At 41.9% G+C, this 16,453-nt stretch overlaps 1 protein-coding gene across 1 annotated transcript in view; it reads right to left on the reverse strand.

Moving 5' to 3' along the window:
- Positions 1-16,453, reverse strand: part of PHEX (phosphate regulating endopeptidase X-linked) — a 116,165-nt gene that overhangs the window by 85,318 nt on the left and 14,394 nt on the right. Inside the window, exons 4-6 of the mRNA XM_072848910.1 lie at positions 7,020-7,106; positions 5,688-5,914; positions 2,363-2,431 (exon numbers count right to left, since the gene is read on the reverse strand). Of these exons, the coding sequence (XP_072705011.1) occupies positions 2,363-2,431; positions 5,688-5,914; positions 7,020-7,106 (383 nt within the window). The remainder of the gene's footprint in view (positions 1-2,362; positions 2,432-5,687; positions 5,915-7,019; positions 7,107-16,453) is intronic.

Consider the following 16,453-nt stretch of genomic DNA (forward strand, 5'->3'; position numbering starts at 1 on the left):
GATGAGGACCCAGGAGCACTATCAATTGGAGTCCCTCAGGTACACTAGAAGGGAGAAGCAAGCGACAGTGGTAAGAGACTCACTTCTGCAGGGGACGGAGGCCCCCATCTGCCAACCTGATTTGTCATCTAGGGAGGTTTGCTGTTTGCTGGGGATCTAGCATTCAGGATGTTGTGAAGAGGCTACCAAGGCTTATCCAGCCCTGTGACTACAATTCCCTGCTGCTCTTCCTGGTAGGCACCAATGCTATTACCAAGGGGCGACCTGGGAAGTATCAAGCATGACTACAGTGCTATGGGGATAGAGGCCAAGGGCATGGGGCCCAGGTGGTGTTCTTGATCCTGCTGGTGAGGGGCAAGGGCCTGAGGAGGACATGATGGATCTTGCAGGTTAACATATGGTTGCACAGCTGGCATCAGCAGCAGAGATTTGGTTTCTATGATCATGGGATGCTCTTTGAGAATTCACAGCTGCTTGGAAGAGACTGGATCCATTTGACTAAACAGGGCAAGAGTATCTTTGCCAACAGGCTGGCAAACGTGGTTTGGAGAGAGGAACGTTTTAAGGAGAACTTTAAACTAGAAACAATGGGGGGGGAAGTGATTCCTCAAGAAATAACTAAGGGAGGTGCAGGTAGGGTAGGCAAGCCAAAGGCCCAGGGTGATGAGAAAAGAGGGGACATAACAATCAACAAAACAGAGCTGAAATGGAACCCCTTTGAGAGTAGGTATGTAAAGAAGGAAGTGCCTGCAGGACAGCCTCATAAGGAAAGCTCTCAAGGCCATACTGAAGAATCAGCATGACGGGGTGTCCCTTGGAAATACCTTTACACTAATGCACACAGCATGAGGAACAAACGGGAGGACTTAGAAGTCTGTGTGAAGTTACAGGGCTACGACCTCACTGGGATCATGGAAACATAGTGGGATAATTTGCACAACTGGAGTGCTGCAATGGATGGATACAGGATTTTTAGGAAGGACAGGCTGGGAAGGTGAGGAGGGTGAGTTGTCCTTTATGTGAGAGACCAGTGCGAATGCATGAAGCTCTACCTGAGCTCCTCCAAGCTCAAGAAAGGTCCATTCTGACAAGTAGGAAATCAAGCAAAGGTGGTAGGAGGCCTGCATGTCTGTACAAGGAGCTCCTAACTAAACTCAAACATAAGAAGGAAGTGTACAAGATGTAGAAGCACAGACAGGTGACCTTGAAGTATAGAGTTGCTGACAAATCTTGCAGGGATATGGTTTGGAAAGCTAAGGCCAACCTGAAGTTGAATCTAGCAAGGGATGTGAAGACCAACGGGAAAAGACTTTGCAAGTACATAACAGGAAAAGGAAGACTAGGCAGAACATGGATCTGCTGCTAAATGGAGCAGGGTGACAAATGACACTGAAAAGGCCAAGACACTCAATGCCAACTTTGCTCCAGTCTTTACTGGTAAGACAGGCCTTCAGGAATCCCAGGTCCCTGAGACCAGAGGGGATGTCTGGAGCAAGGAAGGCCTATCCGCAGTGGAAGAGTACCAGATAAGGGAGCAAAATGGACATAAGTAAATCCAGGAGGTCTGATAGGTTGCACTCATGAGTGCTGAGGGAGCTGACTGATACCACTGCAAGTCCACCTTGGATATTTGGAAGGTCATAGCTATTGGGAGAGGTTCCTAAAGGCTGGAAGAGACCAAGTATCACCCCTATCTTCAAAGAATGCAAGAAGGAAGTCCCAGAGAACTACAGGCTGGCCAGCCTATCAATCCCTGGGAAGGTGATGGAGAAAATCCTCCTGGAAACTATTTCCAAACACATTAAGGACAAGGTGATCAGGATTAGTGAGCATGGGTTTGTGAAGGGGAAATCATACTTAACCAGCCTGATAATCTTCTACAATTACATTAATATCCTGGTGGATGAAGGGAGAGCAGTTGTGGTTGTTCACGAAGTTGAAAAAGTACAAGTTAGAGAAGTGCACAGTGAGGTGGACTGAAAATGAGCTGTGTGACCAGGTCCAGAGGGTTGTGATCAGCAGCACAAAGTCCAGTTGGAGGCCAGTAACTAGTACTGTACTCCAGAGGTCAACCCTGCTTGAGCAGAGGGGTTGGACAACACGAACTCCAGAGGCCCCTTCCAAGGGGGAAGAAAAGCAGGGGGGACCCCAAATCTTACAAAAATCTCAATTTGAGAAACTTCGTAAGAGTGTTTGTGGTAGTGGTGCTTGTAGTGGTGGTGTTTTCTGATAGACAATATCATGAAAACTCCAAATCCAAACAAACCACAACCCTTTCTTAGTTTGGAGCTCAACAAAACAAAACAATGAAAAAAACTGAAGGGAAAAATGGTCACTCTGATTTCCAGTTAATAATACTTACAGATTTTGCTTCTGTGGTGTTTTCTAGGTAATCCTCTCGAGATGCAAGAGAGAGGCTTGCTTGGTCAAGCTGTTAAAAATAACAAGAAGCAGCATTTAATAGGTAAATTCATCAGAAATCAAAGGTAGCCCTATAAGCAACCTTGGAAGAGTTCATGTTTTTCTGGCACTTATGATAGATGTGTGTAAATATCTAATACATAATACACTGCACCAGGCTGAGTTCCACAGGATTTCAAAACAACAGAAAAAATGCTATCCTGTGCTGACAGACATTACCTAAATCACATTACTGTGATCTGGGGAGCCTCAGATGCCCCCTGCAATATCTGAGCCGCCTACACTACAGCAAAGAATCACCTATGTGATTTATGTGTTTATGGCTCCATTAGCAAGTAGGTAATACAACAGGACTGGGTCTACAGGATCAAACAGTTGGTGCTGGCGACCACACATCCTATACATATTTCAGGCGCACAAGTGTCAACTTGAGACAAACACTAGTCCAGTGTATGGACCAAATGCCCGTTAGGTCCTGGAGCATGTCAGCTGCTGTGTATCTGGAAAGCATTGTTAGCCTTCTTTGACTGAAATTGAGGTTACACTTTTGAGCTTCACCCTAGACCAGCACTGAATGCTGTATATGGCTTTTTGAACAGATGTACTGAAACAGATGGATACCAGCCACAGAAATGATTGCATGCACGCACGGGAAATTGTTATGCCTCCAGTATATCAGCTAAAGATGTCTGGTAGGTCCAGGTGGATCTTTGACTTTTACTTATCTGTTTGATCTAAACATGGATCAAATTTGTTGGTCTACAGTCACCCTAATATTGGAATAAGGTCCTCAAGGTAATTTCTAAACCAGGCCTGAAAGTTCATTGAGATCTGCACTTAGTCTTTTGAGTGAAATGACTACATGAGCGTATTTGCATATTGTTTCAAGTTCCTAACCAGGCAAAACTCACAGCACAGCATGTATCTTAAAATTACTACTGGAAACTGAGATTTCCCAAAACACTTCAACACGATCAGGTTAGGTTGGGGTATGGAAGCTGAAAACATAATTCAATGAGCTTCCAAACTCTGAATAAGAGACTAATTGGAGCAGAAACAACAGTTTTGATGTTCTAAAATTATTATTTTTATGGTATATTTGTTTTTAAAAGATCAGTCTAGTGAAGAGAGATTGCATCTATTCATACAATTTCACATAAATCTTTTTTAATCAAAATCCCACACCATTTGTATTTCACATTTTCTACATTTATAAAAATTACCTAAATAAATACAACTTAGAATCTAAAATGAGTGAATAAATGTCATCTTTTCCTCTACTGGCTGATGTTCTCAACCTTTAAAATATACCATAAACAAATAAAACAAATAATCCACTAAAAGGAGAGTAGCTGTGATGCTCAGTGCAACTCTGATTCTTTGAAAAACAGTACCACCTTCTTTTTTTCAGCATATTGAAGCAAAAAAGAATATACTTTTATGCTTTGCGTATGTGTGTTCTGGTAATAGTTAACTTCAGATTATTTGGTCTATTTCAACCATGTGACTCTTGCATGAAATGCTCATCCAAATTTTCCTGGCTTCAGAGTTAGATTTGACAACCCACTGAAACCAAGAAAGCACAAATATGAGAAATAAACAAAAAAGTTAACCAACTTCTTCAGCCCTCAGGAAAAAAGCTCATGTTGAATGCTGAACAAAGTTTTATTTGGAGTTTCTACTTTTTTCTGATCCATTCATGATTTTGCAATGCTGCACAGAAAGAATTTTGCAATAGAGCCATTTTCACAAGCAGATTGAAATACTCCGTGGTACATCTGCACCCCTGGGAATTTGTTAAAACATGGACAAAGTAGAATACTGGCTGATGCATTCTGCAGATAAGCTCTTAATCGAATTAACGACAGAATACCCTACAGAATAACATGTTATTCGTAACATGTAGTGCTTCAGTTATTTAGAAACCCAATTCTTAGGTGCCACTAAGCATGCTGAGTGAAGGCACTGCTAAGTATAATTCATATCCAAGAGACCAGCAATAAGAATATAACTGCCCAGCCGTTTGCTGATAGGTGACTTGGACTGAAATATTAGGACAGAAGATACGTAAATATCGCTCCTGATTCTACTGTTTCAGTTGTTTTAAACAAATCTCCAGCCAAAGCTATCCTGACAGGATCTGAACAGCACCTTAGTAGAATGACATCTTTAATAGAGTGAACTGTTGATCTGCTGTTGACTTGACTATTCAGGAAAATGTCCTAGAGATGGGGAAAAGTTACCCTTCAATTTTATACCAGTTAAATGCCTCAGTCAAAAGACATTTTAAAGAACTGACTCAGAATCGACATCCACTCCATACCACCACAGTTAACTGTTGTTTGATCCCCAAATACAATGTATTCTTGGCTATATTCCTACAGCTAGCCAACATGCTAGCAACGTAAGGATCATAGATCTTATTTTGCTGTGATGAATGGCATAACATCCTTCTCTGTCCCTTTCTCTCTTGCCTTCACAGACTATTTTCTTGTAGCAGTGGAAGGCTGGTCTACTCTGGCTACTCATCTCTACTTCTTAAACAACAACAATGCATTTGGCCCAGGCACTCAGTCTTGCCATGGTGACATCTCACAGTAATAGTTACAATTCTCTCTGGAGTTTTGTCAGACTACATTTGTCAGGCAATATTTCTTGGGTCTTTTTCTCACTAATCTAAACTGTTGTGTAATGCTATGCACTGTTAACAAACTGGTAATGCTTTGGTCCAAAAGCAATAGCATTTCATTAAAAAGGTAAAATCTGTATTTCAGGTTTAGAAGTGTTTGGGATACATCTGTGCTGTAAGGTGCTGTATAAGTACAAGATAATGTGTTTCCATCTCAAGAAAAATAGCTCAAGTTCAAAATATCTGCTACTGATGCACTGTTCTTCATCTTCACAGACAAAAAACATTCTTCATCCAACTGATGAGTCATAAGCAGCACCCAGAACACCCCCAGGACTGGATATCCAGCTCTCTCATTTTCACGCACATAGACCCTGGATGTTGGTCCACTGGGAACATATTTTACCTTTTTTTGCTATTTGAAAGGAGAAAATATCCTGTACAGAAATATTTTTCAATAGCATGTGGTTTCTAGTGGCTTCTGCACTCCCATAAATCTGCACCTATGTACATCTGTAATTCAGTAGATGATAGCAACAATAATCAACTGTAAACATTTGGCACGTAAATGTGTTTTTTAAAAAGTGAGATCACAAAATACCATGCAAGGTAACCTATTAGATATGCTATATTGTACCTTCAGGATATACCGATTGGAGATTTTGTCATCAGCAGCCACATATAAACGGATGAAGACAGAGTTACTGTATTGACCACGAAGAGTTGCCAAGGCTTGGACTAAGCTAAACCTCCTTTCTGACCACAGCCCTTCAGGTCCAATGTTGGATTCCAGCACAGGCCAGCGGAAAGGTGAATGCCTCAGTATACTTAACAGGGGTTTCACATCAGCTTTTTCAATTTTATCTGAAATGTCAAAGTGTGACAACAATTACATTCCAGACAATTCAAATCCAGCAGCAGCCACACGACACACAAAGATTTATTGGCGTTGATCGATTTCTAGGCAAGACAAAACACAATAGCTGAAACCCAAAGCCTCTGCTCTGCCTGTGAGCATAGAAGCGCGGGAGCCCAACCCAGTTTATCTGAATCAAGAATAAGAGAAGCAAATCAGTTCCTTTCAAAAAAGACAAAGGGCTGGAATTAAGTCAATTAAAAAACCCATTCCTCGCTTAGGAACCAGCATAGAAACTTCACTGGTTCTGAGAGGGGGTTATTGTACATAATCAAAGCTAGAGGGGCCAGCACCTCAGCATCGAGGCTGCGGGGCAGGCTGTCTTAATTGCTGACAGTCAGTCTCAGGCTCTGCTGGAAGAAAACTGCTCAGGAAATAAAGTCTGAAAGAGTCAGAAGGACAAAGGGCACTTTGAAGGACAAAGTCCATTCCCTCCCAGCTCATCTTTCCCCTGTGCAGCTACATAAAGGTAGTGATGTGTCCCAACCTAGTGTACATCACCTTACAGCAACATTTACAAGCTCAGGAAAAGCACTCTGCAAATGTGGCTATAGGGGTTCTCCATCCAAACTTGCTTGACATGCAGATAACTTGAAGCTAAAGAGTCCACGGCTGTCTATACCCAGCCCTGTGGAAGTGTTTTGACGAAATGTATTTCATCGAAGAGGTAGGAAAAAGGTAGAAGGTGCTGAGGCAACAGGCTCTTGAAAGTGTCAGTATGAGAATTTCATCAGAGGGCTCCTCTGATTTACCAGGCACTACACCCACACAACAGGAGCACAGTTTTGGCATCCTTTTGCACAGATAAATATCCCTTCACAGTTCCCTGACAAGCAGAGGTCTCTGTAAAACTGACTTCTTGTGCCTTGGTGTACCTCAGCCTTGATAGCCAACTTCAGAAATGTGTAGAAGACCCTCTGCATTCAGTTGAATCCAAATCAGCAAAACCTGTGTATTTGCATAAAGCTTCACAGAGCTCAGTGGAGGGCAAAAAAGTCTGCCTTTATAAACACAAGTAACACATATGTGTCCCCCTCAAATCAGGTCACTTACTCTCATTCATGCAGGATGCGTAAAGGATCTTGGCCTTTTGTACAGCTTCACTGTCTCGTCTTTTGCTGATGGGTTTCTCAAGCAATGCTGAAAAAAGAAATTACATTTTTTTCAATACATCAGAAAATGTAGGAACTCTCTGTTTGCCTGTCTCAGCATTTGCTTTAACCACAGCATTTGTTTAATTAAGGATGAGGTTCCACATGTATTTTCTTAAGCAGTAACACAGACATAATTGCACTTTTTTCAATCCCCAACAGAGAAGGAATTTTTATTTATTTATTTTTAAGAGGACTGTTTTAAAGCCAGTTGACAGATGCTTGTCCTCACAAACAGCCACTGTTAGCAAACTGAGGGGACAGGGAATCGTGGGGCGAGGGTGGGAGCCAGCGCACAGGACAGGGAGTCAGGAATTCTTTCAAGTGGCTCAGCCTCTGCTGCTGGTACATTGTGAAATTGGGGTCTAATGAAGAAGGTGACAGGATCCAAGGAGCAAGACCACTGGCGTTCACTTTTGCCAGCTCTGCTGCTGCTGAAAGCAAGCAGCGGAGAACTGCCCCATTGTCTGTCAAATGCACACAACCTCGGTCTTGTAAATGACACAGAAGGCCAAATGTCCCATTACTATTTGAAAAGCTGCACTATATGGCTCCCTCATACTACAGGAGTCAACCTCCTTGGTGCCTGAATGCCAAACTAGCTTTTCTAAGCTGTCATCTCTCTGCATTCCTTGTATTCCTCACATTATGTTATGGAAGTGAAATAGCATGAAAAGTGCATCTGATTCTCAGCAGTCCTCAAGCCATTTTATCTAAGTTGTAAATCAGCCTTGATGCAGCTGCAGATACACGTATTATCTTGCTAAATGCAGAGGCAGCTTAGCTTCAGCAAGATCTATCAGCTCAGGTGCAGCACAGCATGCACACTTCCATGGCCAAGAGAAGCAGGGTAGTACTTGGGCACAGCACAGAAACAGGGCTAGCAAACCCTGTCAGACCTCACCTGGTTTTGTAAGACCCAAACAGGTCCTGCACAGCATTACCTTATTGTTACTGGGACCACTGGAGAGAGTGGCTTTGCTGGAACCATCCCAAGTCCCTCCTGCTGTATGCTCAGCCAGAGCTAAAAAGCTTTGAAAAATTCAAGAGTCCCTTCTCTATACCATACTCCCCAGTGCTCTGGGTTTCAAATGAGCAAAGGCACAGTGGTGGCACCCAAAGGCACACAAAAGGCACAAAGGCACGCTGTGTGGTGCTGTGCCTGAGCTAAGAAGCATGCCCCACACAAAAGGGGGAACATAGTGCAACCCGGGAGTCCCAGCAGCTTGCCAAAGTCAGCAGAGGGCCACTGGGACTTCATAACACCAGCCATGGCAAAACCAAACTGCTTCCACATGGAGCTTAATCAGCTGTCAATGCAACATTATTCTCTGCCTGTACTGGCTAGGGAGACGCGGAGTACTGAAGAGGTGGTGGTGCTGCCATTCAAGAGCAGCACCCTCCTGCAAACGGGCAGCAGCCGCTCGCTGTCCAGCCCCTGCCCTTTCCAGCAGCTCGCCAGAGTCCTCTCTCCAATGTTGCCTCTCACAGGAGGCAAAAGTCCAGCTGGGTGGTACCACTAGATTCTCTAGCTGAGAACAGTCTGGGTTTGCATGGCTCCACTCAGTCTTAGGAGCTCACTGCTGGAGGTAGGATCTACAGACACTTATTTCCCAGGATTTGCCTAGCACCTTGAAGACCCTGCCATGCCACACCTCTCAGATATTCCCCACCTGTGCTCATGTGAGCACTCAGAGGACCATACTGCTGACATCAAACTGTTTATTAGTCAAAGAATACTGTAGTGATGAACAAATGCTGCTTGTTCCCTCCCGTCAATCACTTTTCTCCTTTAAAAAAAAGAAAAAACCAAACCCCAACCCTCAGAAAACCCCAAACAAACTCATTTGCTTGGATCTTTGAGAAATGTAATGAGATCATTCCCTTTTAGTTATGGTTAAGCTTTTCCCTAAAAATACTGCTGAATAGGATTCCCAATAGCTTTGGCTTCAAATCCTCAAATTGCTAATATTTCTCAGCTTGTTAAATACAATATAATACCAATCATTGACACATATCTCCAGTGTGCACAGTTCTTAGCAGAATAATCAGACCTGTTCATGTTTTAAGAATGGCATTTTAAAAGAAAGTATAAATGAAACCTACATAAAACTAAGGATGAAAAAATACACTCCTATTAAAGCCACTGCAATAACTTCTGTTCCTTGCCAGTGAGCTGCACAGCTATGAATTTTTGAAGCTAATAAAATTCAGTGGCTAAAGCCCAGCTAAAGCTCAGGAGAGATACAGAGGATAAGATCCAATAAAATAAAAACTCTAGGAATACACCTGCATAAAATCCTGTTAAAATCAGACCTGGTGTTTTCCAATCAAACCCTTTCATTACGGGACAGAACGAAGCTGTAACACTCCCTGCACTATTGCAAAGAATGAGGTGGAGTAGATGCTGCCAATTTGCTCAGAATTAATTTATGAAGAACCTTCTTGGTTCTGATGACAGAAAATCCAGTGATCAAACATGAAAACCTTAATAAGATGGTTGAATCCTGCAAACACTGAAGTAAGGGATGTGATCCATGAGCGAGTGCTCTTTAGGCTATACAGGTTCCTCAGCCTTAGCCTCAAGCTTCCAGAAAGATTTAGAAGCTCAGACCTGGAGCACTGGTCAGATCCACCTGATTTCTGCATTAACTAATATAAAATCCAAATACAAGGTTTAGAAATTCTCTTCTTATTTAACTCACAAATATACATGGATTTTACATGTCCTTGCACATTTAAATTCTTAAAGAAGAGCAAGAAAAGGCAAGAAGCAATGCCTACTAATCAAAAACATGGGTAATCAATTACTCTATCTACAGGCTGCTGTATCCATGGGAAGAAAGTCACTACTGTGATTGAAATCAATGGACACATGTCAAGCTATCTTTAAATTAGCAGTGTTGGGTACTGTGAGTAGCCTGGCCATAGTAGCAGGCTGCGCCAGCCCCCCTCCCGCACTGAGCATATCTAATTGTGTGGGTCGGTGCATGCTGAGCTCTGCAGTGCAGCGTTTTGAAGGGCTGCAGCTCGGAGTCTCTGCTCTCCGACGACTTCTGCAAGTTGAACAGACCTGCCTCAGGGCTATCCTGCACTCTCACCAGCACAGGAGGCACTCTCTGAACAGTGCTCCATCTCTTGACGTGCAATGTGGCATTTCAGGCTCTCATCTACACTGAGGCAAATGCCAGCTGGTGAGACGCACAGAGAGCAAATCCAGCTCCTCTGCCAAAATTCAACTCTTAACTATAGCTGGCTGGGAGGCCTGTCTTTCCACCTTGAAAAATTTTAATGGCTTCAGATATTTTCTGTTTGGACACCAGAATGAAAGCAAAACTTATGAGGTCTTCCAAGGGATAGGAAGAGAAAGACCACCCCAGATCAGTTAAAGTTCAGCCTGATGACATACTCAGAGACATGCTGTTTAGTTCCCTACTCTGCCTTTCCAAATGCCTGCTCTCACCCCTCGCTAGGGGATTGTGTGTATTTGTGCAAATCCACTGAGAAGTTCAGTCTAATAGGTTTTTCTAAAGTCCAGTGCCTGGAATTAAAAACTGTGGCCAAGTTAGGGAGATCAGGGTTACCAGCGTTTTGACTAAAGCAGCTCACTCAGCACTAAGAAGGACATTGAGTTTGTTCTTCTTGAGCTTTCTTCTTTCCTTTTTTTTTTTAACTCATTTTTCGTGTTTCAAAATGAAAAGCTCCAACTCCCTAAAGTAATCTTCCATTTTAGGACTCCAAAGATTAACTGAATTCAACCTGAATCTATAGACAGCTTCAATAGACCAAAAAATATACCTTTCATGAGATTCACTTATTGTGAAAAAAAAAATTATCCAGCTTCAATCAGCATCATTTAGCTTCATCTTTAAGGAACTTTTAGGAACAAATTGCTTTGACCAGACCAGGAAACACAGACCACTCCAACAATATTAACAAAAAACCCTTGAAATAATAGTTCATTTGTTAGCTCCCAGTTAAATGTTACAGTGTTAGAGATGGAATAGCAATCTAGCTGAAGAGATTAAAAAAAGACCACAATCTAAGCTGATTTACAACCCTCTGAAAGAACATAGAATCATTATTAACAGGAACCACAATTTAACAACTTACTGCTGCTACTGACTTGTATCGTCAGCCTGCCACAAATGCAAAGCAGAATATCATAGCCAAAAGTTACCAGGACAAGCAAAGTGAACCAGCATAGCTTAAGCCATCTTGAATATACACTCAGTGATCATGTTTCCCCAGCCAAATATAAAGTACATGTTTGAATGGCTGTTCTAGCAAAGCAGCTCTTCTTCAGTCACACCTTTTGTTTCCTTCACTTTCAAATTAATTCCAAAGTCATTCTCTTCAGGATAAAAGGGATCCTGGCCTGCACTACTGATCTCAGCACCTCATTGTCCTTATTTCCATATGCACAGGATGCCCAGACACAAGATTTATGTCTCCCTTCACATAAAACATAGTTATGGCAAGTGTCGATACCTATTGGTAATTCTGCTCCACAGTCCTGAAATAACATAACTCATCTCATCGAGCAACTACCACTTGCACAGTCAGGAACTGGCTAAAGGTGTTCATGATATCCTAAACTTTCTGAGGTTGCAAATTGCTTCATCATTCATTTTCTTCTACCAAGGGGCTTGTACTTCTGGCAGCCCAGGTCAGGCAGATTTGCATCACTGCTCTCCCTGGCTCTTGTACGAAACACAAAGACTCAGCATCGCCAACAAAAACCACGCCATACCTGGGAATGATCCTCAGTTGTCTGAATTGTAGATGCTCAGATAGACAGCCAGGGAAAAAAGGCACAGCTGGGGGGGGCGGGGAGCTGGGCTTGGGAAGGAAAGGAAGGAGGTTTATACTGAGTTGCCTTCAGATGGTGCTTTTCCAGGGCAAGAGGGCTAAAAAAGGCCAGCTTCCTGTGGTTCACTACCCTACAGTAAATAGCAATCATCTGCTGTTAAAAGTGAGAGCAAGGCACTTCACAAAGTAAGCTTTGCTAGTGTGTGTGTTTGTTTAACTGCATGCTATTCTAAAGCTGCTAAGGATAGTCTTGTGGCTAAGTGTTACCTTTAATCTTACTTTCCATTTCTAGCCCTTGTTGATTTTCCAGCCTACTGTCTTACACAGCTTCACTCTGGTTTTCAACCACCATATTTTATTTATGGCACTGAGAAATCCTGTACCTTTCCCTCTTCTGACTTGGAGTGCATGAAAAAGGGGTTGTACAGCCAGATTTGCAGGGAAAAGAAAGATGTATACCATTTATTCAGATTAGGAATATTGATTCAATTTCTCAGTGTCCTGATCTGCAGATTGTATATATTCTGTATGCTATCAGACAGTTTTCTACATATACAGTTGAGTTGCATTCCTGAGAGACACTATGTGATTCGCTAAGCTTATTTCTTGTTCTAGAGAGAAAAATGTAAGTTTTCTCTGAACTTTCCAACCCTAGATATTGAGAATACATTGTGCCAGTAAAGATAGTAGCACTTTTTTTTCCATTTATTTTTGTCCTTATCCTTTACAAATGTTTGCTGTATGTGAAAAATGCAAACTAGAAGTGTTTGCACAGTGATATCTGACGATGATTTGAAATTATTCAAATTATGAAATTGAAATATTACAATGCTTTGTATCTTGAAGAAAAACAACTGCATGTGCAAATATCCCAGCGGGAATATGTTCGGGCTTTTAACAAAACAAAAGCTACACAAGAACCCCAAGAGGACGTCCCATTTCCTGGAAAGTTGTAACCCTAAAGGAGCGAAAAGCTGGAAACAGACAAGTAATTCAGCATGAACTCCCAGGGCAATGCTAGAGCAAACAGCAGTCTTGGACTGCAAAAACAGACAAGTATCAAAGTGGGGAGATGATCTTATTGTTGTACATAGGCTGGTGAGACAGACTGGAACACTAACTGCCCTTGGGCTATCCATATTTTAAAAACAGTGTTAGACAGCTGGATCGGGTACAGAAAACCATCACAACCATTTGGGTTTTTCTTTGGGTGGAGTGGCTTGCGACATAGAAGGGGGGGGAAAACACCATGCAGTGAGGGAGCATGATTTGTCTCATAAAAGATGGCGGAAGGGTGATGGGATTATGGTATGAAAGTACTTCATCATTAGAAAATGCTTGGTGCCGAAGAGGTCTTTAGTCTATTGAAAAAAGGCACAAAGAAAGCCAACAGTTGGAAGATGAAGACAAATTCAGCAGTGACGGTGATTAACCACTGGAGCCAAGCAACCAGAGGAGACAGTGGCTTTTCTCTGTCCCTTAACATCTTCAAGACTTGATGCTTTTTCGGAAGATAAGCTTTAGCCCAATGTGAATTATGTTTTATCCCAGTGCAAGCTATTGAGCTGCATTACATGAGTAATGTAATTGTCTGTGATACAAGAAAGGTCATAGGAGATAATCTAATGGTTACTCCTGGCATTGCACTCTATACATTTAGGATAAGGATCTCAAAGCACTCTTAGACATGTAGGACCAAGGAGATACAGCCATTATCTACTGTTGCAGATAAAGAAAGTGAGCCACAGAGGATTAATTCTTCCTTATCTAACTCATGTCAGAGTCCTACTGATTGGAATTGTGCTCCTTTATGAGCATAAAGCTTGCTGAACTTGATCCAGACACTCAAAGAGCTTGATCCTTTGGAGATGGTGAATGCCCCTCAGTCCCTTTAACATCAGTGACAGTGGGAGTTGCTCAGCATTGCCCAGATGATGCTCAGTACTACACCTGAAAGCAATTTCTAATGCATTGTTTTCAGGAGCAGATCCAGAAAGCAGCCCAAGGGCTTCCCAGAAACCCATGCCTACTCATTCACTGGGCCAAAGGCAGAAGATGCTCTCTCGTCAATTACGTCCACAGTAAGGCCCTACCAAAGCCTCACGCAACAGCATGCTCTCCCTTTGGTTTGGGTAGCAATAGCTAGTAACCAGATATTTGCTGCATATTGCACATTTATGAGCTTCCGTTTCTTAGACCAAAATGCAGAAACTCGGCTTGTGGAAGGGGAGTTTCTTTGCAAATACCTGATGATAGAGAAGGTGGATTTCTCTTTCAATTCTTGAGCAATAAAGACACTGTTCCTCTATGCTGCTCTACAGCTATAGGGGTCAGGTTTCTAAACTGATGAGAAGAATAATTAAAAGAGCTGTTCACCCATGTCCAGCTATCAGTCACAAGCTTTGTTTCCTTCCCAGGTTAGCACTATTATGTGCAAAACCCAAGTTATCTTTTGGGTTCACTTTAGCACTATTATGTGCAAAACCCAAGTTATCTTTTGGAAATTTGCAGGAGATCCTCTGACACCAGCACCAGGATATTTTAAGGATGTCCTGTGAGGAATTTCAGCTTAAAAGTAGAGAAAAACCTACTCAAACCTTGGTTTGAGTTTGGCAATCAAAGCAAACACACAACACTTGTGTGCAGAATGTCATTCCCTGAGGTCCCTAAGCCATAAGATAATTATGATTAATCTAGTCCTCATTAAGAATGTCTAGCCCTTAAATACCATATTTTCTTCACACTAAAGAGCTATGGCAAAAGAGTTCCTGAAAAGCAACTGTAACCCCTAAACCCCAAGTAGCCAACTGCGCTTGTGCCACTAAGGGTATCTGAGAACTTCAACTGTGGCATGAAGGCATTGCCCTTTCTTCAAACTCCCAGTGCACTGGATTTAAGAAGTCAAGTTCAGTACAGTTCACAGAGCAATGATTTGGTGAGAATACCAAAGAGCACACAAAAAAACCTTCAGAACCACGCTGCTGTTACGGAAATCACAGCTAGACAAATGTACAGTTTTAATTACAGTAATGGGAGCTTACATGTTCCAAGAGTGATTATTTCAGAATGGTTTGGGGTCAGCTGATGTTCATTTAGAGTATCTGGTTTCCAATTCCTTTTTTTCAAAGCTCGAAGTTAAGCAAAGGAGAGCTGGCAGTGGTAAGTTTTATGGATGAAGGCCTACGAGGGGCACAATGTTCTACCTCAAAATAAAAGCACTGGCCACAGCGTCTAAAATTATACACAAGACTGTTGCGATCACTTGACCAATGGTAACTTCCCTGTCTTGCTACATGAAAATATGAGTTTAATAGACTGCAACACAAACAGTCCAGGTTACAAGACAGTCAAAGAAGAAAATCTGATATATATATTTTTATTCTCATCAGTTTGGAAACCTGACCCCTATAGCTGGAGACGGGTATAGAGGGGAGGTTGAAGAATATACATATATATACATACATATATGTTCTAAAAGGAGGTGGCAGACTTAGCTTGACATATTTCAAATCTGTACATATTTCTTGGGAACAAGACAAGCATAAGCATAGTCAAGCCAAGATTATTCTTAGAGTTAAATCTGTTCTCTCAGAGCACTCTCCTGAAAAAGACATGGACATGTCCTGCTGTAGGACACAACGTTTAATGTTTCAGTACAACTTTATCCCTCTTAGCAGGTTTATTAGCACAGGTCAAACTCCCACTCTAATGGACCTGCCCAGCTTCCATTTCAGAGATGCTTTGCATCTAGAAGCCTTGGGAGAAGAGCAGAGCAAGTTCTCGCCTGCCTGGAAAACACCACAGAGACAAATCTCAGAGGAGGGCACAGAAGCCTACTTACAGCTCTCTTCTGACACCAGTATAACCCAACTTCAAATACATAATTTCAAGGCCTGATTAAATTCCTTTATGCCTTTAAAACACAGGTTCTTCTGAGAACTTCTCCTGCTATGCAACTTTAGTGTACAGTCCAACCCATTTCCTCTATTAACAATTGATAGCAATACTTGTTTTTTGAGGCTTCCCTAAAATATGAACTAACCTAAATTTATTTTTATAAACTACCAGTTCTGCTAATTGTTCTGCAGTACGTCTTGCTACTTCAGGTGTCTGGTGCACAGTCCAACATGTGCAATCTGGAGTCTTCATTCCCACCAGCCGCTTTACAAGAAGTGAGCTGCAAATGATTGTTTTTTAAATAAAAGTTTGTTTCCAGGATTCCAAAATAAGAAAATACACTGTTTAAAGATGTAATTTTCACTCCCTCACAACTAAAAAGACAAACAATTAAAAATTTTCTCACCACTATAGTTAAATAATTTTAAAAATACCAGCACCTTACTGACATTAAGGCTCTTCTTCCTTTTTTTTCTTGGTGGCTGTGAACATTGCTCAGTTTCAGATGACTGGAAGGAAAGCAGTCTGAGCCTAATACACTACAAAAATTATTTAAATGCATTTTATAAACACCTATTTTGAATTTCTAATGCATTATGGTCCAGATTTCTCTACTGTTTGCTAAAT

This window comes from Ciconia boyciana, chromosome 1, assembly GCF_034638445.1.
Source record: "Ciconia boyciana chromosome 1, ASM3463844v1, whole genome shotgun sequence".
In the NCBI taxonomy this organism is placed as follows: Eukaryota; Metazoa; Chordata; class Aves; order Ciconiiformes; family Ciconiidae; genus Ciconia; species Ciconia boyciana.